General features: G+C 40.0%; 1 protein-coding gene across 2 annotated transcripts; it reads right to left on the minus strand.

Annotated features, from left to right (window-relative positions):
- Positions 1–97: 97 nt before the first annotated feature.
- On the minus strand, positions 98–21,543 carry THOC1 (THO complex 1). 2 transcript variants are annotated; one of them, XM_035317620.1, is made up of 22 exons: positions 21,410–21,543; positions 20,716–20,789; positions 20,555–20,615; positions 19,789–19,855; positions 18,807–18,925; positions 16,905–16,953; positions 16,306–16,401; positions 16,051–16,133; positions 15,458–15,531; positions 14,774–14,882; positions 13,457–13,588; positions 12,000–12,100; positions 10,405–10,471; positions 10,183–10,233; positions 9,495–9,565; positions 8,654–8,677; positions 8,139–8,234; positions 7,179–7,244; positions 4,444–4,527; positions 4,026–4,173; positions 2,545–2,623; positions 98–513 (listed from the first exon to the last, which is right to left on the minus strand). In XM_035317620.1, exons 1-22 carry the CDS (start codon positions 21,455–21,457, stop codon positions 218–220), a joined length of 1,995 nt encoding a protein of 664 aa, XP_035173511.1. In that variant the 5' UTR covers positions 21,458–21,543; the 3' UTR covers positions 98–217. The 2 variants fall into 2 exon arrangements, with proteins under 2 accessions (XP_035173511.1, XP_035173512.1); XM_035317621.1 differs by lacking the exon at positions 8,654–8,677.
- Positions 21,544–22,701: the final 1,158 nt, after the last annotated feature.

The raw sequence follows: 22,701 nt of genomic DNA on the forward strand, positions 1-22,701 counted from the left end.
GGAGCTGCTGAGAAACCCCACAAAGACACAGCCTCCCTTTTACGTCTCTAAAGCTTGCTGACTAATCCTTTTCTCAGAAAACCTGGACAATGAACAGTATTATTTAAAAAAGTTTTTATTGTTTATCAAACACCAAACACCTATCAAAGGGCTAATACCTAGCAACAATTGTTTTACAATTACCTCAACACAGACCCCAGTTAGCACCTGAAGGGAGTTAGCTGCTGCTTTCAGTGTCATTGGTCAGGCTCTCTGCGAGGTCAGCGAGCCCAGCTTTGCTCAGGGCAGTGATCAGGTTCTCGGGTGTTGCGTGCGCGCCCTCCTGATCCTGCCAGGCAACCAGCAGCTGCTTGGCCCTCATCCTCACGTCTTCGCTGTCCGCCTCGATCTGCCGGATATCAGAATCCTTCATTTCCAGGTAGGGGGCCAGGGCCCTCCAGTGCTCCCCCAGCCTGCTGGCAAATAACTCCATTTGGTCGCCTGTCATAGCTTTGTCCCGTTGCACCTCGGGACCTAGAGGAAAAAACAAACAAACAATAAAAATCACAGCGAGACTCAGGGAGCATCTTGAGTCGATCCTGCAAATGATTCCTCCCTGTCCTGACCCGTTTCAAACCTCTTACTCACTAACAGAATGCCATAACCCTGCCATTTAGCCCTTAACCTACTCAAAAGCTCTGCCTTCTTATAGATGTAGTGGCTTTCAAGAAGAACATCCCTTCCCTGTCTTAAAGCTTCCTTTTAAGTATCACCTGCTTGACTGAGGGAGAACTGCTAAAGCCTCAAGCACATCACAAGTGCCTCCTCCAAGTGAAAACACTATTTGCAGGTAGCCTGCAATTGTCAATACACGACTCAGCCACAGTATTGGAATACAGCAGGAGCTTTAACATTAGTCTTCTAGAATTATTTTAGCCATTTTATGGAATTTACCTAGGTAAACTTGCATAAATTTGTTAAATAAATAATAATAAAAAAAAGCTTGCTCCCCATTTACTGAGTTACTAAAGGATGGAACAGTAAACAAGCTCCATGTTCCTGTTAGCAGAGTGTGAATGGGTATCAGCTTTAATATGTGGTCAGTACTTTAAGGACTTCTGTCATTCTGGCATCAAGATTAAAAAAAATACTAAATTCTGTGCTCTGCTGAGAAGCCAAGCGATCACACAAGTGGGTTTACAAATCTGTAACTTAACATGGGCTATAAACATAGGTGGTAAACCATAGCTTACTTCACACACTTTAAAAGGAAAAAAACAAAACAAAACACCTTAAAGACTGAGTTATTTACACAGAGTCATCATATTCTTAATTTTTAATAAATAGCTCACCCTCACACCACCTGAAGAGTTAGTTGGCACAGATGGAGCTTCAGCTCCTTCCAGTGCTTTCAGTCACAGTCACTTATTTGAACTGAAACCATTACGCTGAGGGAAAGGACTAGAGGAGCACGAACAACAGAAGAACAAAAAGCACTCAGATCACTTCCGCTGTTTCTAAGCAAAATGTGCAGACCACAGCTCTCCCCTCTTTGCTTTAAGACAGTATTTAACAAAAGATGAAAATTCAACACAGTGAAACTAGGAAGGCTGTTTCAGGCAGCTCTAGGCTGAGGAGAGAACTCCACCATCAGCAATGAGACTGGAGAAGAGGCCAGGTGCTGGATGGAAGAGGGCAGCAGAAAGGGGACTGACACAGGCCCACAGGTGGCTTTCCAGTAACGGAAAATCCCCGAAGCTCAGGAAGCATGTGGGTCACCAGCAGTAGCCAGCGCGCGAGTTCCACACCCCACCTCTGTCCCCTGCCCTCACTGGATCCAAGAGCTGGTGTAGAGAGCTACAACACACCAGGGAGAAGGTACGGTGAGACGGGGGCATGAGCGAGGATGGAGGGAGGCAGATTCACAGACACAGGGGACAGGGAAGGACAGCTGAGAGCATGACACACCAAAGTTGCAGGCAAGAGACACACATGAAGGGGCTGGTTCATGGAGAGGAACAAGAGATGATATTTGTTGGGAAGGTTTCTGTCTTCTCCGTCACAGACAAGCTTTTGCCTTTAAGCCAGGCAAATGCAGTTGAAGTAAAGATACCAGAAGTGGAACACATCCGTTTCTCAAGGTCCCGTAACTACCTACCCCAGCAGAGGCAGAGGGAAGCACTCCCCCATGGCCTCTAAAGGGCAGAAAGAGGGAAGAAGGGCTGAGGAACACCCGGGGAGGTTTCTACACAGCACTGTGGATCTTTGGGCAACAAACACTTAGTAACACTAAACACACACCAGGCAGCAAAAATGGAGGAGGCCCCTAATGAAATGCTTATCCAACTTCAGCAAATAGGACACTTTCAGCACTGCAGACCATGAGACTGAGGGTGCTACGGGTGTGACCTGAAAAGCTGCACTTTTCAGTATGAATGTGGGTACAAGTCAGAAGTACCAGGGCAACCAGGACTGGTGACTTTCAGCAGAAACTACAGTTAAACACAGCTTCCACTAGATGCAACAAGAGAAACTGTGAAAATACTAAGAACATGCAAATCTTACTTTCATTGTTTTCCTTTAATAAAGCATCATTATCTTCCTCATCTTCATCTTCACCTGTTTTTATTTCTTCAGAAGGAGGCTATAATGAGAGAACTAAATATCATTGGATGAATTTGGTGTTTAAAGAGAAATTTTACAGCTCTATGATGGTCCCTGGCATGTGTGTTAGAATGGAAAATCTGTCATGATCCCATATGAGAATTAAAAATCTTCCCCAGTCTTCTGCATCCAGAACACCAGTAACAATAAAACATCATGTTAATTAAAAAACAAACAAACAAACAAACAACTAATGAAGCTATCAAATGACTTTACGGGATTCCCTCCAGTTCCTTCCACACTAGCTACAAATACAGCATAACATACACAGCGTTATTACTTTCTTAAAAAAAAATAAAAATCTTCACTCATTTTATTCCTCACTCAGGAGTTCAAGTTTTCTGCACTTTCAGACTTTTTTGTAGGGTAGCTACAGGTGGCAAACAAGCAAACAGCAGACTTTTCACTTCTTGATTTAGCTACTGATCAGACAAGATGAACAAAAGGCTCCTTTTTCTACATCTCAGTCACAGGCCTTATCCACGCATTTGTTTCTTGCCGTAATATCTGGTCCAGGACCACAGCATCATCAGGAATACTGCATCAAGTGATACGTTGTCTATTAAACAGCTCTTCCCTCCCAGTATTTTTCTAGAATTGCTTTTAGCATCTAGTTAATTCTGGTGGTTAGACAATAAAAATGCTCCATAATACAATCCAATTTTTACATCACAGACAAGAAAGTCTCAAATACGGAACCAAGGGTCCCTATCTGTACAAAATACCTGGGTTGCGTGCTAACTCAGAGGCTTTGAAAATGTTCCCCTCCCCAACCATTTGTCTCTTACCACTGTGTGTAAAGCGACCTGAAAGACCCCTCAGGCCCTTGCCTCAGAGTTGTATTGTTGACCACACAAAGCGACAATGGATTAGATTTACAGCTCCACAAGGTCTAGTTTTCTTTACATGTTTTAAAAGCTAGGGGGCTGACGAAACAGCCCTGGTAAATCTTGCTGCAACACCACAGTATCCTCAGCTGCACACGCTGCCCCTTTCCTAACCACAGCTACCGATACCATGAGCCATACCACCAGCTTACACCTGCCGAGGAAGTGGTTTGCACTACAACACGGAACCCAAGTAGCCCGGCAGAAACATATTCCTGTCTACCAACTTTGCAAGGAGTGCAGAAAAACTTGGACTACCACAGCTGTTCGTTCACAGAATACAAGGAAAAGCTCAGCAGTTAATGTTAGTCAATGTTATCTGAAACTTAGCGTTACTGGGACCTTCACAGATTAAAGCAATTTTACTTGCAATATTTCCTTTAGTGTACAAACTTTTTCTTGTGTTTTCCCTCCCCGTGTACCAAATGGACTGCAGAAAGAGACAAGCAGGAAGTCAAATGAATTCATTTATTATTATAGGATAATACCACTTACAGGCAGCTCCTTGGCTAATTTGATTACCATGTTTTCTAGATATTCTGGTAAACTCTTGAATTGTTGGTTTGTTGGCTGGAAGAAGTGGGGGCTTCTGCGTGCTAGTAGTCTTAATGCTCTCCAACCATAGTTCGAATTGTTCACAGCCCTACAAAAAAAATAAAAGTTTGCTTGGTAACAGCCTGTCATCTATAAAGTACAGAGAAAGATCTGAGGCATTTCCTAATTAATATAATTCTGTCCAAATCTACAATGTTTTTTTTTTCAGTATTACTGTGGTGGTTTTACCGCCAGACCCAGTACAATTACTCGAGTAGGGCACAGATGCACAGTATTATGCAGAACAGTCAGCTTTCTTTAACAATCCAAACACGCAAGAGATCAAAACAAAGTGAAACAAAACAAAAGATCTACATACTTGTACTTATTTTCAACCATATTTTCAGGATCTGCTTGTTCAATAGCTTCCTCAAAAAACTCCTCCAACGTTGGCATATATTCCCTAAAAAATAAAGTAAGGATCTTAATTCTACTCACAGTCTACTGCAAAATAGCTGTTTTTCAGTTACTTCATAAACAACTCAAACTTATCTAAAGAACCAGAAAAACCAAAACCAACTCACATTTAACAACTGCAAATAAGTGAAGAATCTGTTAGATACACTGTACTATGAGATGATTTACTGCATAATGACCGAAATCTATCAGGAATCACTAGCACTACCTATTATATGTACTTAACCTTTCTGCCATACTGAAGTGTGAGATTAACACCTGTAAAGAACGTTTGGTGATAAAAGAATACAGGATGCATGACAAGATTTCTGGCAATCAGGAAATGAGACTTTCATAAAAGCGTCTGCGACAACTGACTGGCAGCATCAGAAACATACTGCCACAGGCAGAGCTCACAAACACACAGGAATCTAAAATGGCTGTTTGCTTTGTGCAATTTGATAGGATGGGGTACGTAGAACAGGGTCTCTTCCCTCATACACTCACATTCCAGGTCATCTGCAACCAGGGAAAGCCAGAGTATTACTACCCCCGCTTCAGTTATTTATGATCACTAATTTTAGTTGGGAAAGCACCAGGCAGCTTAATATTGTACTTAATGATCTCATCACAGCAGCTTCCCAGACTTGCTCAAACACGTTCGTTTCGCTCCCCCTGGTGATCCCTGTACCTTCTGCTGAATGTACTTCCTGTACGTTAACACTGGAGAAGGCAGTAATATACCTGATGGGGAGGGGAAAGAAGGAGTTGGACTCTCGGATGCTACTCAGTGAGAGCACAAGTGGCAGCAGGCACAAGCCCAAGTACAGCAAATTATACATGAGCATAAAAAAAACACCACCAAAAAAAAAAAAAAAAAAAAAAAAACCAAAAAAAGAAATCAAAGATTTTCTGTGATGGTTGTCAAACTCTAGAACAGACTGCCCAGAGGCTGTGGAGCTTCCACTTGTGGTGAGACATTGAAAATCTGACTGGAGAGGGTCCTGAGCAACTTGCTGTAGTTGAGCAAGGGCGTGGATGAGGTGGTCTCTAGAGGTCCCTTCCAACCTCAGCTCTTATGTGACAACATGATTTGAAAGACAGAAGTTGTGGTTCACATTAAAAGGTCAACTGATATTTCTGTTCTCTGAACAGCTAGCGGTTGCTTCTGTAAGATATTCAAACCAGTACATAAGGAAACATGACCTAAAAGTGTAACAACAAAAATAATATTCACAATGATCAGGGACAGTTTTCTGCTTTGAAGATTACCCACAAAGATTACTTTGGCTCACAGTAACCTACAGCTCTATGTGATCAGTAGTATAAAGCAGACTCATGGTGTGTGGTCTGTATTGCTACTCCCTTATGTTTGACAGAGACATCAGTTTCTACAGGAGAACCCAGTGATCAGTCAGGGAAATTTAAAAAAAAGAAGAAAGGGGGAAAAGAGAGTGCTGGTTTCTAAGTTCACTTCGGTTTTGTTTTGAGAAACATCCTTCGCCCAGAAAACCAGTGCTCCATGTGTTTACAGTGTGTTACCAACAACACGCATGTTTAAGTGCACTACAAAACCCATCTGATTTGAATCCTAGTGTATTTGGCACCATGCAAATTTTAAAAAGCACATTTTATCCCAAGAACGGCTATCTAAAAAGAAGACAGGTAAAGAAGTATTACCCCCTTTGAATGAAGACTCGAGGAATCAATGTAAAAAAGTGAAAGTCTCTTGACCATGTTCAGTCACAGAGTCCATAATAAAACTTGGAACTGAATCCAGACTCTCTGGGACCTGCTCTTTCCTGTTAACCATCATACGTGTTCCCTCCCAACTCCCTTTTGTGTGTGTGTTGTCTGTGTCCCCCCCATCTCTTTCTCCTCTCCATGCACCAGGAATCAGAAGTTTTGGTTCCAAGCCCAACGCCACCTTTAGCCTTTGGTCTAGTAACAGCCATCCTCCGTATGTCATTCTCACAGGAAAGGAAGGCACTTCCTCAGCAGAGCTCTCAGCCTCTGGAAATGCAATTCCTCCACTCAGGACACCTGCCAGGTAGCACCTCTTCCCAGGCATGCAGCCCTCTCAGCCACTATCAGCAAAACCCTCTTTGGGAACCACCCAACTCCTTTTCCAAATTTCCACACAAGCTACCATGTCAGCAGAAAAGGGAGTTACGTAGACAAGTAGACAGTCGAGTAGCAAAGCATGTTTTCAGTATTTCCTACAATTGTGCATGCAGAAGGGATAACCAGTAGTTGCCTTTTTCTACATCTGCACTACTAGTAGATCTGCTGTGCAGTGAAACAATGCACACTAGACAATTTGATCTTATCTAGTATTGTCCTAAGCACATGCCTACCCGAAAATCATGGCTGAATAGCTTGCTAACTTCATTAGAAACAGCCTTGGCGATGTTCCTTTATTATGTAAAGTGCTTAATTATACAATCACCCTCTACTAAATGAGAGTAAACAATTGTGAAGAAAACTAAGAAGATTTCAAGAGATGCATATAATCAGCTTCTCTCAAGACACACAATGAAATGAAATTCTCTATATAATCATCTTCAACACTTACGCAACTTTGTAATAACTGTAATTCTGCATAAATCAGAGTGCTGGAAGTTAGCTTTAGACAATGATGTACTATTTCTTACCTACCTACTCTCAGATTTACAAGCTTCCATGTTATCAGGACATAGGTTCCAAAGGCGGGTCAGTTCCTCACTGAAAAAGAGGAGCATAAACACATACTGAACTCCTTCATTCTGTCATTCCACGTTCCAGCATTCACCAAAGCCAGACACACAAAACAGTGCTACACAAATTCTCTTCCCAAAGCCTTTATAATAAAGCCTGTCGTACAAATTTTGTGATAGAAGGAGTTACCAGATATTAGGAGTTACCAGAAGTGACATAAACCTTATCTGATGTTGCAAATTAGGAAAACGACATTCTAAATTTCTACTATAGTCTCTGGCTGATCTGTGGACAGGACATTTTGTTTTGATAAATTAAATAACTTATCGTTTTCTTTTTCAGAAGGGACATTGAACACTCACTGTGTAGTAACTCAGTACAAGACCTTGAGGGTCAGGACAAGGTCAAAATTTCCACACCTAGGTTGGGTGAACAGTTACAATAAAGAAACTCATTTCTCCTGGAAATAAAGTGGAAAAATGTAGCACTTGAATTCTTCTTGATATATTCTCTCCAATGGAAGTGCCATATTTCACATATTACTTTGCTCCATGGATAAAGTATCAGTAGGTGTTATTTTAAAATCCATGGCATAGATACATGTTAAGCAAAAATAAGGAAAACAAAAGGATAAAAACTGATCCAACAAGTATAAAAACACTGATTTGCAGCCTATGACTTCTGGACTATTTATAAGGGATCTTCAAGAGATGACTAAGGACAAGCCTACTGCAAGTTTTAAACCAAGTGGTACGTTTCCTGGCTATTCTTTCTTGGCAGTTCCAAAGTGAGGAAGTTTGAAAAGCAGTCACTAGAAAGAATAGTCAATGGCAAAAAAAAAAAAGAACCACCACCAAAGTAACCACCACTACAGAAATCCTATAAAGAAAAAGAAAAGTAACAACAAAAAACTCAACATACTTCCCCATAAGGATTTTTTTGTTTGGTCCTTTTCCTAAGAAGTCCTCAGGAGCTGGCCTCTTTCTTGCAGGCCTCATTGGCTTAGAATCAGGAGGCCTGAGGAAAAAAAAAGCTCTTTAATATCAAACCAGTAATATTTAAGAAAACAAAACTAAGCCAAATTATTTCAGGTGGCTTTGAGTTAAATCACAGTGAAGGAGTGAAGGCATTCAGAAGGACTGGGATTCCCAGGGTGGAAAGGAGGGGGAAGAGGACAGAGAACATAAAGTAGGGATAAGGAAAAGGATTTGCCAGACACCAAAATCAGTTCACTCACAAATTTAAAGGTTTATCAGAGTTCCAGTACAGAAAAAGAAGCAAATCAGATTTATTCCAGCAGCACATACTAAATGTGATCTACCCTGCTGCTGGGATCATCTGCACTATGATTGCAAGCTCTCCTTCCCCAGCTGCACCTGATTTCATGGGATCAGAGAATGGAGATCCCACATCACTGAGGTAAGGGTAAGACCTACCCAAGCTGAAACTCTGGCTGAGATCTAAAGAAGGAGACAGAACATTTATAAAAAGTCAGATTTAATAATTTTACATTTTCTTTTCCAATAGTTATTTCTCTCTTCTTACCGCCCCCCTCCCTTTTCTATAAATCGCTGAAGCCAGGAAAAAATGCTTCCACCTGATCTCTGCATAAAAGAATTTGTGAAAAGGTAATGACCCGTCTGCTCCTTACCACTAAGGGGCTGTGGCCAGTGGAGAGAATGAACAAGGATGGTTTGGTCACCACCTCAAAATAGTCAAGCACACATACGGAGTCTCAGGTCAAGTTTGCCACTAGTTAGTAACCAATTCTGCAGGAAATTTTTTGGTGGCGATAGGCACCTAACTGTATTTTCCTTTCAGGTAAGTGATCGCCACCAAGTGGCAAACTTAATAATTCCAGGTTCGCTACCCCATTAAAGCCATCATGCCAAAGGAATTGCTTTAAGAGGCAACCTACTGGTATATAGCAAAGTTGGGCGCTGACTTCATCATAGCATCTGCCAGAGGCAGGAAGGGAGACAACGTGATCCCCAGCCACTGGATCTTTGGTATTAAGAGGACAAAATGCTGCCACGAGACGATGAGGAATGCTCTCCTGAGACCCAGAGATGCATCTCCACCTCTTCATTGGCATAATGAAGCCTTAAAACTTTTGGCAGAAATCTAAGAGCATTCTGCACACATGGAAGGGACATTCAACAATACAAATGTCTAGGTTGTGTGCATCATTGAGTTCATATACACTGCGCATACATATTCAGAAGCTGAGCCATCATTTCAAATAAATGACAAATTTCTACTTCGAAAGAGAGATACCTTTCTTTCACAAAGCTTGGGCAGCCCTCATTTTTCCATGAGTTCCAGTTTTCTTCAGTATTTAATATATGCTGGAGAAACATAACATTCCACATTACCAGACTTTAAAGTTGGCCCCACAAATATTAATTAAGCTATTGTAACTAAGGAGAAAACTTGGTTTTAGTGTTTTTCAGCCACATATTTGAAGTTCATCAGTATAATCTTAGGCAGTTGGTTTAGTTTATCCAAAAACAGTGCACCTCCTCTCTCCAATGACTATGGGAAAGGCTTTATTTCTCTTTCTCTGAGCAAAGAAAGAGATCTAGCCAAAGGAAAATTAAAAACAGAAAGCAGGAAGACTGAAAAAAGGTTAAATTCCATTTGTGTCTTATTTCCACGTCTCTGGGCATAGTACTCCTTTCCACAAAGATATATGTAATTTTAAACAATCTCATGTATGTATACATGCACATATATGACCATTTCCACTTCTCCCCCTGAGAAAGAATAAAAGCACATTAACCAAAACATGGGAAAACGTGGCTAAAAATAAAAAGATGTTATGAGATCTCTTTTACTGAGATGAGCTAAAAGGTCTCTCAGACGTTATGTTTATGTTCTAAGAGATGGTTTATACTGATATGGTTCTTTTACTCCTTAGACACTCTAGAGAGACCTTGGTTCAGACATGCACCCAAGTACTTACCTCTACCATTTTTGAGAATCTTTCCCCATCTGGCGGATTTTCTGAAAGAAGCTATGATTGGGAGAAAAAAAAAAAAGTTAACTTTTAACATTATACTTAACAGAATATTTAGGAAAAAAACAAACAAAATGGCTGTTACTGCTTCAAAGGTGGTTAATACACTATTACATGAGGTAACTAGCTTTTCTAGGTAATTTTTACGTAAGTATCTATGGTACCAACCTGGTAAACTGCCTTTGTAGTATCTTCAATCCAAAGAGATTGTTCATCTGTTAGAACATAGTTTGAACTGGAATTGAAAAAGAAAAATCATTAAATGAACATTTTTTTTTTTTTTAATTAATGTGAAGAGTTGGCTAAACATTGAAATAGTGCTGAGGACACACCCTTTACACTACATGCTTTCTGTGCTTCCTGAGAGGTGTTGGAGGGGAGTTGAAGAAGGAACTCTGAATATGCTCTGATCTGGTCCCATGGACTGAACATTTTTTGGTTTGTGGATTTAATTTGATGTGCTTGTGGAAAATACTTCCAGGTTTAACTTCATCCAGTAGAAAGTTAATTTGTGTGATTCAAGAACACATCTTTATGTGGACCCAAAGCACAGCAAGTGGGCACAAGAACCAGACTTCAAAAGATCCACTCCTAACCTCAGCTAAAGCACTACTGTAGACAAACCACAGTAAAAGAAAGAATTAATCTACTGGCATTATATAGACACATATCTTGAGTACCTTAAAATGTGAGTTCTATATAGCATAACTAGAATTATAATGCAATTAGTAAGTAGAAGTGAAAAAGTAGAAATAAATACTTAATTTCCAAGAAGAGACCAGAATTCTTTTGTGAACAAATTAGTGTTATACCATGCCACACATATATTACACCATCCTTGACCACTGATAAATGAGTGCTTTTAATGAACTGCTGAATGAACTGTCACTGAAATGATCAGCTATCACCTCTCCAGGGCTGAACTGCAATTCAGGATACCTGAATTCTAGTCCTTCTCTGCCATTGGCTCACCTTGGTAAATAAATTATAGAACGAGGACAGTAAAATGAATCTAGTTTGCAAAGTTCTCTGAGATCTGTTTGCAAAAGGCAGTATATTACAGGTGAAAGACAGCTGCCTTAAATGTTAATCTTTTATGTGCCCATATGGTTAATGGCACAGGAAAAGAACAAATAGGAACATTTTTCTTCAGCATAACACTGGAGTACTGAGATGAAAGACAGGGCTTTGTTCTGTCCCAGCAGTTTATAAAAGGAATAGTCACCCTTGTTATTTCTTGCTGTTTTAGACAGAATTCTGCAGAACTTTAGGAAGAAACAAATCAGCAAACACTGCCACATGTGGATGGCAGAGTTGATTATATATATGCCATCATTTTGAATCTATAGGCATCCCGCACTACCTAATGGCCTGCTGCTTGCTATTAGAGAGGCACTCCTTCCGTCTCATGGCTGGCACCCATCTTAAGCAACCTCTAGAGGTCTCTGCTTCTCTGAAATCCCACCCAACTCACTAACCTAACAGAAAACTCACTGCAGGACAAGCAGATGAGTTTTTGCTATCCTAGAAAACTGCACGAAACTTGAGACTAACAAACACTAGTGTCACTGCAAGGGGAAGCAGAGAATCACACCAAAATGAACAAATAAAGAGAGGAACGAGACCTCCCATTTACTGTCGTAAAATAATTTCAGCCACCTCTTATATTTACCAGTCCAGGGCTCCACAAGTGTCACAAGAACCTTACAATGAGTAAATATAAGCACTTTTAAAATGTTTCAGTTTAATTCCATCCATATTACCTTTTAAATTTGACCTGTCCCTTCAGATACTGAAATAGTATCAGATACTGCAACAAGATGTGACGGCGAAAGTTACTGTCACTCAGCTGTAAATCCATCAACTAGACAAAAAAAAAGAATTGCACATAGATTTTAAAGACATTAAACACATAACTGAAAAAATATCAACAAATATTTTCAGATAAATGAGATGGGGACAAATTTTACAAGAAGATGATGATGGCAAGTCATTACAAAAATCTCTATTTAGTATCACCTATACTTTAAAGACAGTGCTCCACAAAGTACCCAGATAAGTGAAACTGCCATTCAGCACACTTTAGGAAAGACAGTTATCAAAACTTTTAAAGTAACCCATTCCTTATAACCATGACGAGCTGCTTGTAAAAGCAAACAGCGTATTTCTAAATTTTTCTTTTGAATTTTATACTGCTAGATTTCATAACATTCTACCTAAGGAATCATTCACTTTGAAATGAACAAGAATTTGGAAAAGCAAATATTCAAATTTTTCTGTAACTGAAGGACAGCTTGCTACCTTTTCCTATGAACTACTGGCTACGTAAGGGTTTAGATATCAGAAAGGTGTTTACCCTCATCACCAGTGTACACTGGTACACTGCTTGATTTACACCTCATGTGTTGCAACATGATTTGCATGATCTCTCATACAAAGAGAGCACTGAAGAAGGTTTTTTCAAGAAAAAAGACCTTTCACTTGTGTATTTATTAAGCAACCAATTTTATATTATTTTTAAATTATTGACACGCAAATCAAAGGCTTATGAGCATGCCTCTTCCTCCTCTCCCCCTTCCCAATCCCAGAAAGAGAAAACTTATTTTGCATTGTGACTTGCTTCGTCACATTTGCATGCACAAGTTAAAGTTCAAGTTATTCCAAAATGAAGACAAAAGTGTTAGGATTCAATTCAATACCATTTCATTTCTTAATTAACTATTAACAGTTCAAAACGCTCAATACATTTTTCAAAGCAATTTTAAACAAGGCTGTTAAGAAACAGGAAATATGGTTAACACACCAGCCAAGTTTCAAAAGCGTAATTGCAAAGACAATAAAAAAGCACCTCTGTAAATATTTACTTTAATTTCCCTTTTTAAAATGAAAACAAACAAACAAAAATGTATTGAGTGAAATAAATAAATAACAGCTTTACTGCAGACTATTCCAGAAATAGTAGTCCCTGAATCATCAACTAAATAGACAGAATCCACAGAGAAGGAATAAAATGTAAGAACAGAAGAAATTTATCTTCAAACAGCAGTCAGTGCAATGGGATAGTTGAAGAAACTGTGGAGACATTCCAAACCCAACTAGACGTGGTGCAGATCAAAACCTGATCGAGCTGAGAGCTTTGAACAGGGAGGTTGAACAAGATTATCTCCACAGGTTCCTTCTGACCTCAGCTACTTTGATTCTGAGCAAAGAGATCACATACCTTTTCACTAGTTAGGAACTTTGCAAAATATACGTGTTCTCCGCCTGTTTTTAGCTCCTCCAGCTTTTTTCGGGAAGCCTGAGTGTCATCCAATTTGTAACTTTTGAAAACAGCCAAAACTTCTTCCGAGTACTATAAAACAGAGTTATTTACCACATGAAGAAAAAAATAAACAAAGAAAGCTTGTATTTAATTAGAGAACTATAATAGATCTAGTGCCAAGCAAGTAAAATCAGTAGTGGACTTGCTATCAGCCAGTCAAAGTAACACCTATTTGCCACAGTGTACCAGTGCACAGGGGGATCTCTGAACATCATCTGTGACAGTCAAAGCATTATTTATCATTTCAGATTATCTACTCAACTGGAGCATTTAAAACATACTAAGGACAAAACGCTATGGGTTGTGAACAGTGCACAATCGCTTTCTTGTTTAGATGCTATGAAGAAAAAAGGTATGTATGATGATAGTCATGACTCAATTTGTTCAGAATACATATAAAGGTACATAAGTGAGTGTTAAGTTTGCAGTGTTGTTCTTAAAATCAATTCAGCCTTAAAACTACAATGAAGAAAATCTGTCAAAAAAGTCATCTGAAAGACTACAACCTGACAGTCATTCCCTCAACCATGTTTTATTATTAATTTTTTTTTTTTTGAGGACATGGACCTCATTAATCAGATTTATAATAGGATGTCTGTACAGATGTTACCTCTAAATTTCTACAATACAGAGAACAAAGACTTTTTTTTTTTTTAAAAAAAGTGAGCTTTTACTGTTAAATAGAAACTGAATGACGTGTGAGGAGAGATGAGTAGCTTCGCAGTACATCATTCTTAGCATTCAGAATAAGCAAAATTGAAACAGGTGGCTGAAATCAACAGCTGGTTCAAGTCATTGCTTCTATAGAGAGATCTGTTTCATTAGAATCCTATCAATTTTAGGATTCTAGTGGGATTAATATTCAAAAATAATCAATATTCAAAAGACAGACCTGGGACTAGGTAGAACTATTAAAAAATTTCTGCTTGTTGCAACTAATAAATCAGAAAAAGGTCCTTCTGACATTACTGAAACATCTGAAGTGTTTCTGTAATTAACTTATTCAAGCTTTATTAGAGGATTTACAGTGCATCTTAATATACTGTTTACTGTCAAAGGCTCACTTCAGAAACCAGCAAAATGCACTTCCTCATGTATTCCCCATTTTCAATGGCATTAACGGCTGAATTGTTCCGTTCTTGCTCAGTCACTCTTTTACTCATTCAAACAGTGATTTTCAGTTAGGATGAGTTGTTGTATGCATGCTGAGATTACCTTAAGAAAAGTTTTCCATGAGACCTTCTCATAGCACTGCACAGGATTTCTAAAGTAATCTTGAAGTGACCAGAATTTTCTATACAGGTTATAATCTATTGGAATGGAACTGGAAAAAAAAATATGGTTAAGAAAACCCATACTGAAAACACTATATTAAATTAAAGTACACTCAAAGGTGCAATAAAGTCAATAGTGAGTCCTTTTGGAGAAGTCTATCATTCAAAACTTGTCCCTAAAAGTCTTCCATCCAGCCTACTGTTCATTTTTCCATCATAAAAACACAAATGGTGAAGCAAAAGGGATCTAGGAGTTTTACACTGCCTGGGGAACGAAGAGGAGCAGTCTTTTTTCCTAAAAGCACACACAGCATGTACTCATTATCTCTGAACATGTTTTAACAGAACAAGTCTTGTCAAGATACTTGTAAGAACTGTGAAAGAATACCAGTGGTTTTCCGCCAGGGTATGTAACTTTTTCAAATAACTTGTAAACTTTACACTTCCAGACAACTCCAACTTCTTCAACTTAAAAAAAAAAAAAAACTGCTCGGCTGTATATATTCTCAAGGGGGCAAGAAATAAGTAGAATTCTGAGCACAACATTTAAGGATATTTTCCAAACAGTTCTTTCCTTTCACTTTATAAAATTGTGTTTCAATGTTTAGACTTGTAAAAAGCTCACCAGCTTGTTGGGGCTTCATCATCTCCCATTTCACCTTCTTCTACCTCCATTCCTTCATCTCTCTCCTCCGAGTGCTAATAGGAAAAAAATAATAAAGAACTGATGTAAGTGTCACTGTAATTTGTGTTTTTCATGGTGTTCTTTAGTTTTATACCTTTTATTGTACTTCAGATGAGAAAGCTTAGGCTGTTAATTTAACAAATCTCCAGTAAAATGCACAAGTCCCTATCTTAACACCATAATACAACAGTAGCGCGACTTACTTTGGAGAAAAAAAAAAAAAAAAAAAACATAGGGAAAGCTCTATTCTCTGTAGACTGTAGGAAAAACTTTTTACAGCAAGTGACGGTTCTCATCTCTCACAGTCAAATCAAGATTTCCTCCCCACCTCCCAAACCTACACTGTTTACTGTACCAAATAACGTGCCCATTTCCAGAATCAGCAGGTTGGTCTGGAAGAGGAACAACCAAATTATATACATACAGTCCTGAATGTATAAGTCTGCACAGTAGCCAATTCTGTACAAACAATCCTAGGTGCTTACAGAATTGTTTTCTGCAAAATGAGTGAAAAATGACAGAAGAATTCTCACCTTCTGTCCTAACGTGCTCTCATGTTCGTTGGTATTGAAAACAGTGACATTTTCCAGGTTAAACTGACTCTGCAAGTTGAGTCCTGCAGAAAACAGAAGGTCAATCTCAAAAGCTGTGAAGTTCAGAAGTCTGTTAGTTCAGTTCATTGTTTATGAGATACTGCTATTAAATTCTCAGAAACAGGATTTGAAATCACAATGTTTGAAATCACAATGAATTAAAGTCACATACAACATGAAATGGAAAAATCGTACCTGACTTTTCAGAAAGAGGAAACAACCTAGCCAAGAACAGCTGAATTCTTCCACAGAAGACTGTGTTTTGTGACTTTGATAATCTTCTTAGGAGATCTAAATATTGCAAAAAGTAAGTAATATTAGTATTTGTCCCTCTTTCAATTTCTCACATGCTAGACTTTACGACTTGCTAATCACATCCTACATAACTCATGAAGAGAAGCTAAGATTTGTAAACTTAAATGCTAGTAACTTCCTCAGATCAGCCACAGTTTTCCCAAATGTATTCTGTTTATTCTCTGAATTCCTACAGTGGCAAGAAAAGATTAGTTCAAACAAATCCAACTCAAATACTGCCTCTGACCGGGGCCTTGTCATTGCTGAGAAATAAATGCTTCTCAGATGTTCTTTTGTAAGTACCTCCACTGCTGAAGAGATTTCCTTGAGGTCAGGATAACTTTTACATTAATCTGCAAGACTCATGAACATACACTAAGACGAGTGACCTGCTTTTTGTTACTTATTGAACACGTTTTATTGTAAATCAAATTATTAAACTCACTTTAATCTGCTGTTCCTTAATTCCCCACCACAACCTGTGAAGAACTAGAACTCACCATTGCACATTCGTAGCAAGTAATTTTTCCCTGCAGAATAAAATGTATTCTGAAACAGAGTAAAAATATTTAGATTATTAAAGAGATAGCAGAAATGTTTTTGAGCAATTTTAATTAAATCACAAGGCATGAGCAAGTTTAAGTTATTCCTACTGTTAACTCTAAATTTCAGTTTTCCCTTAAATAAGAAACTGTTTTCACAAAAGGCCAACATAAAACAAACAACCCCACAAATTTCACGAAAGCATAAACCACAATACTTAAATGCAGTTCCCCCCCCTCAAATAATAAGGAAAAACAAAAACCCCAAACAAACCACTAAAAATTCCCACACATAACAATGAACTGCATGGGTAGGATCCTCTTTGTTCTTCCTGGACCACACTAAGTTTTACACTCATTTCCCTTATCCTTCCATGCATTATTTCTGTACATATATAAAGAGCAACACACAAAAGATTTAGAGCATTCACAGTAATAGTAGTTTGGCAGTAAGCAAAGGGGAGATGCTTGAATTAATGATAAAGAGGAGTTTGTGAATATATCGGGGAAGACTACACTATCTCAACTAGAACAGCCCGAATGTCTATGGGAAGAGGTCAAGAAATCCAGGCTAGGAAAATGGTATGACAAACTGGAACGTTCTTCAGGTATTTCTATGGAGCTGCTGACATTTATGGTCCTGGCAGTACTGTCAAAGAATGAACCAAGGATATTGAAAACCAAGATTTCTTATGATCTTGGAACAAAAATGCAGGCAGGTTACAACTTCTGTCTGAGACCCTGAATTCCCTCTTCAATGAACAGTGCCTGCAACACAAAAAGCTCAAGCAGCCTGTCACAGCAGCTCTTCTACTGCCATGGCACCACCGCACAGCAAGAACACAGAACCCTCATGCAGGCTTCAATACAGTTTGTTCAAGAGCATATATATTTTAGGGCAATGTATCCACCATCAACATAGTCACCATTGCTTCCTTGATGGAAAGCTCATTAAGGAGCTGACCTAGAGTTAATTTTCCCCCCAGTAGCTGGGATGGTGATGTGTTTTGGATTTAGGATGAGAGTAATGTTGATATTTTAACTGCTGCAGAGTAGTGCTTAAAAAGTCAAGGGCTTTTCAGTTCCCCACACCACCATGTCAGCAAGGATGCTGGGGTTTCACAAGGAGCTGGGAGGGGACAGAATCAGGACAGCTAACCCAAACTGGCCAAAGGGATGTCCCACACCATGTAGCATCATACTGAACAATGAATATGCGGTGACTGGATGGGGTGGGGGGATGTGTGGGTTATGGTGTGCTTGCAGATGGGCTGGGCATCAGCCAGATAGGTGGTGAGCAACTGCATTGTGTATCAGTTGCTTTTATTATCACTATTACCATTATTTATCTTTCTTCTCTGTCCTATTAAACTGTCTTTATCTCAACATACAAGCTTTTACTTTTTTCCTCCCGATTCTCTCTCCCATCCAACTGAGGGGAGAGGCTGAGAGAATGGCTTTGTGGCTCTGAGCTGCCTGCCAGACACCTAGAAGACCTCCTCTCCTGCAAACTGGAGAGGGGGAATCTCCTGCTGCTCTGAGGAAGCAGAGGCAAGAGAGAAGGCTTTCAAAGAAATTGTGTATCTGAAGATAAATTTCCACTGTCTAAACGTGTTGCACACTGTAGATGGAAGAGAATGTAGTTTGAAATAGAACAACCTAAATTACTATATTTTAGTATTAATTTTCTGTCCTCTGCTGCCACTTTTTTTTTTTTATTACTTTTAAGCGTCAAAACAAAACATGCTTAATGCTACAACTCTAACATAAAGAGATGCAAAGACAATTAAAATCTGTTTATAAAATTGGTTTGGGCACATAAAAGCTTTGGCGTAACATACGTTTTGGAAAAATACTTACTGATTTCCATGTAGCAACATTCTTCTCCACAAAAGTGAAAATTTTGTCACACTGATCCAAAGGCAAGCAATCCAGAACATCTCCCAGAAGTACAAAAGGGGTTGATGCAGTGCAGATACCTACGAGGACCAGTGAATATTTTGTTCAGCAAATACGAACTGAAATGCAGTAAGATGCATGGCATTTGATGGACATGTTCCCAGGGAAGCAAAAAAGTTCTCCTGGGTTTCTAAAAAGCCTAACAAAAAGCTATGGCTAAAGTATGAACCCCCACTGAAGATATTTTTGTATGCATGTACACATGCAGATGAGAGCTTTGTATTAATGTATAGAAAATGCCAAACAAGAACTGTTTTAAAAATCTCAGAAGACTCAAACAGCTAGCCTTGCATCTCACAAGCAAACTCCTTCAGACTTCTAAACCCATAGTTCTGCATACACATAAGAAGTCTGAGAGTCTTTCCTCAAGCACGTATATCCACGCCCTGTACCTTGCTATCATCTGCATTCATCATAATCATAGGTCACGTTATTCTACAGTTGATAGAACACATATGTAATTGAGCTAGACTTAATAAAACAAGTGAGTATTTGGTAGGTAATATGAACAAGTAAACAAGTGGAAGCATGTGAAAAGCTCTTTAGAAGAAATTAGCACAATGATTTCTGACACAGAAGAAGACAGTTATCAAAACAGATTCAAGTACCTAAAAAACCACATGTGTACTGACAGGTCAGTATGTGGAAGATGAGCAGAGACATTCAGTCGGACTCAGAAAAGATTCCAACACAAAGGTCACACAGGTAACTGAATTTAATTCTTATTTCACTCCACTCATGAAACATGGTTAACCACTAGCCTAAAGACCACATATTATCAAAGCCAACTGCTGAATACAACTTACAAAAATCAAGGTATTAAAATCTGGAACAACTCTACAGCCCCCCAAACTGCCAACAGATTTGAGAAAAAGATGCTCACCTTCTGTGACTCCATTAATAGCAAGAGAAATAATTGCCAGGAGATTTTCACATGGAGCTTTATTTATCTAGGCAAAAAGAACAGTTTTCAACTTCTTTATTCTGACTTTAATATATTTAATGAAACCAAAATTTGTGTTTCCAAACAGTGGTATTTATTAGAGATACCGACATGGAAATTTCAACCTGTTACATCAGACCCATCAGTTAACTGTATACAGATTTATTGAATGAGCAACATTTCTTGACCAGTTCCAGCTTTTGAAGACCCTACAATATTTACTCCGCAGACTGCGTCATTTACCTCTGAATATAACTACCCTCCATTCCACCTACACTCAAGTAATACTAACAAAAACATCCTCTGTTTCCTTTTGTTTACAGTCAGGCAGCTTTGTTACATGGTAGTAACAGATAACCCACTCCACCCCACTCCTACAGTATAATGTAGAATAATCCATATTTTTGGACTCGAATTTTCAGAATAAGCAGACTTTTGTAAGCATTAGAAAGAGCTGCTGAAAAAGGCCAACCAAGCCAACACCTCTCAGTATAGGTTGGTATCTGCCAAACACTGCCATTCTGTCCTACCTACCACACTCCCATCATCACCTGCATTAATTACATAACTTCCATATAATTCATGTTTTTTTAATACACAGTATTTCCCAATACTGCAGTAAGTTGCTGTAAAATTAACATCCTAACTAGTGGATTAAAGTTGGATTTATATCAAGAGACATGCTGTAGCAGTTTGAAGTACTTACTATTTCTTCTTCTACAATAACTCTGAAAGCTTGATCCAAGGTACACTTCTTTTCATTTTCGCTGCAAACGCAAACATCCCACATCAGTTAATAATGCTATTATTAGGAACGCACAAAAATGATCTGAAAACGGGAACCTTTTAAAGCAAGCGGCAACTTACCTCCCAGGAATCTGGTTAAATGCGTTCAGCAGCGGTTTGATAGTTTTGTTATGCAGGGCCTCTCTGGTAGAAGACTATCAAAACATAAACAAACAGAAGTTACAAAACCAGTAGAAAACTAGAAGGCTACCGAGATTGTTTCTGCCATATTACTTTTTTTTTTTTTTTTCCTGCCACCTGATGGTGGTCAGAAACGCAAAGGAACCGTGTATGGCACACTATGTATTGACTTATATGTAAATGCACACCATGTATCGATTCACAAAGGGGTCTTTGGAACAAGTAGGGTAAATAACAAGAAATACCTAGCAAATTAGTCATGTGAGGTAGCAGATCATGCCTCAAACCGGAGACAGCCGAGGGCTTAATGGTGTAAGCGAAGCACAAAGGGGTGCGCTGTGTTGTGCCTGTTGCTGTGCCCAGACACTCACCAGCCCCCCACAACCTCCCCCTGAGGCAGCAGGGTTTGGGGCGCGGTGCAACCCCCATCCCCGCTTTTAATGGCGTGCTATCTGTAGGGCCGTGCCCGTAGCACCTCAGGTGCCCAACCGATCCCTCTCCAGAGCCAGGCGCGGCCCCCCCGCACCGCCCCCTCGGCACGGCCCATCCCAAATGGCTGCAGCCCCACGTCCCCCCGCTCCCGTCCCGTCCCGTCCCGTCCCCCCCGGTGCCTGCCGGCTCCCGCGGCGCTCACGGTGAAGCGGAGCCGCGCCTCGGGCAGGCTGAAGAGCGGCGGCGACATGGCTCCGGCCGGCGGAGCTCCGCGGCGCTTCGCGATGACGCGATGGCGGGCGGTCGTTGGCGGCCGTTGGCGGCCGTTGGCGCTGAGGGAGGGCCGCCCATTTTCCGAGCAGGGGAGGTGTCGGTTAGTTAGGTGCTGTTCGTTCCTGCCCTCCTGATGGAGGAGAAGCTGCCGGTTTTCATACCCTGTTTAAGGTGCTGAGTTGGTCCGAGCCGTATACACCTAACAAGCCCGTTGCTTTTCTCTCCTCTTAGCTCTCCTTTATTAATCGCTTCTTTGCTTTTAATTTTTAAATCGCCAGGGAGAGTGTGAGATCACGTCAGTACCGAAGCCCTGAGTGCCTTGGTCTCTCACTTTGCCATTCATCACGAGTGCTTCAGCTGCCAGGTCCCTGAAGGCAGCCTGCTCTGCAGGGATGTCCCTCAGTCATCAGGAGCCTCAGAAAACATTTTGCTACATTTTCCTTTTTGTGTTTCTTTGTTTCTTGTGCACAGTAAAGGATACAAACACTCTGGTCTGTGTTTTAATTGGGTTTCTTTGGGTTATTGAGGTGGAAGGGAAGCATTTGTGTCGAGCAGCTTGGAAGACCTCTGCCTCTTCTTCCCGCCGGTTTCAATAGTAGTTCCCTATTTTAAAAATTTCTCCATCATTATTTCAACAACAACACAACAAGCCATATGTTTTTTTTATGCCCAGAATATCAATATGCTATTCATACAGCATATACAGCAATGTACTGTTCAAACAGCATATAGTTTAGGAGGTCTTGACCTGGAAGTGAAATTTAAGTGCTATTACAAATGTAAGTAACGTATTAGGACACACTGGCTTACAAATCTTCCAGATGTTTCTCAGAAAACACAAGTGTCTGAGAACAAAAGTGTCACTGTTACTGGACTTTGATATTACTTTGTACTTTGAGGGTGGTGAGGCCCTGGCACAGGCTGCCCAGAGAAGCTGTGGATGCCCCATCCCTGGAGGTGCTCAAGGCCAGGCTGGATGGGGCTTTGGGCAGCCTGGTCTGTTGGGAGGTGTCCCTGCCCATGGCAGGGGGGTAGGAACTGGGTGGTCTTTAAGGTTCCTTCCAACCCAAGCCATTCTATAATTCTAATAATTCAGACAACCCAAAGGAAGCAGAGCCTCAGTGCAGTTTCCCAGGTCTCCAAAGCACACAGTCCAGTACCTGGCTGAAAAGCACAGGCACTGCCAATTCCTTTTGTGTAGGTAGAAAAAACTAAAGTACC

Source organism: Oxyura jamaicensis, chromosome 2 (genome assembly GCF_011077185.1).
Source record: "Oxyura jamaicensis isolate SHBP4307 breed ruddy duck chromosome 2, BPBGC_Ojam_1.0, whole genome shotgun sequence".
Taxonomy (NCBI): domain Eukaryota; kingdom Metazoa; phylum Chordata; class Aves; order Anseriformes; family Anatidae; genus Oxyura; species Oxyura jamaicensis.

Coding starts and splice junctions, on each gene's coding strand:
- THOC1 (XM_035317620.1), bottom strand. CDS start 21,457: ATGTCGCCGCCGCTCTTCAGCCTGCCCGAGGCGCGGCTCCGCTTCACC. Junction 18,926..19,788: donor TATTAATGGAGTCACAGAAG/GTGAGCATCTTT, acceptor TGGTCCTCGTAG/GTATCTGCACTGCATCAACC. Junction 16,954..18,806: donor ATGTTGCTACATGGAAATCA/GTAAGTATTTTT, acceptor ACTCTGTTTCAG/AATACATTTTATTCTGCAGG.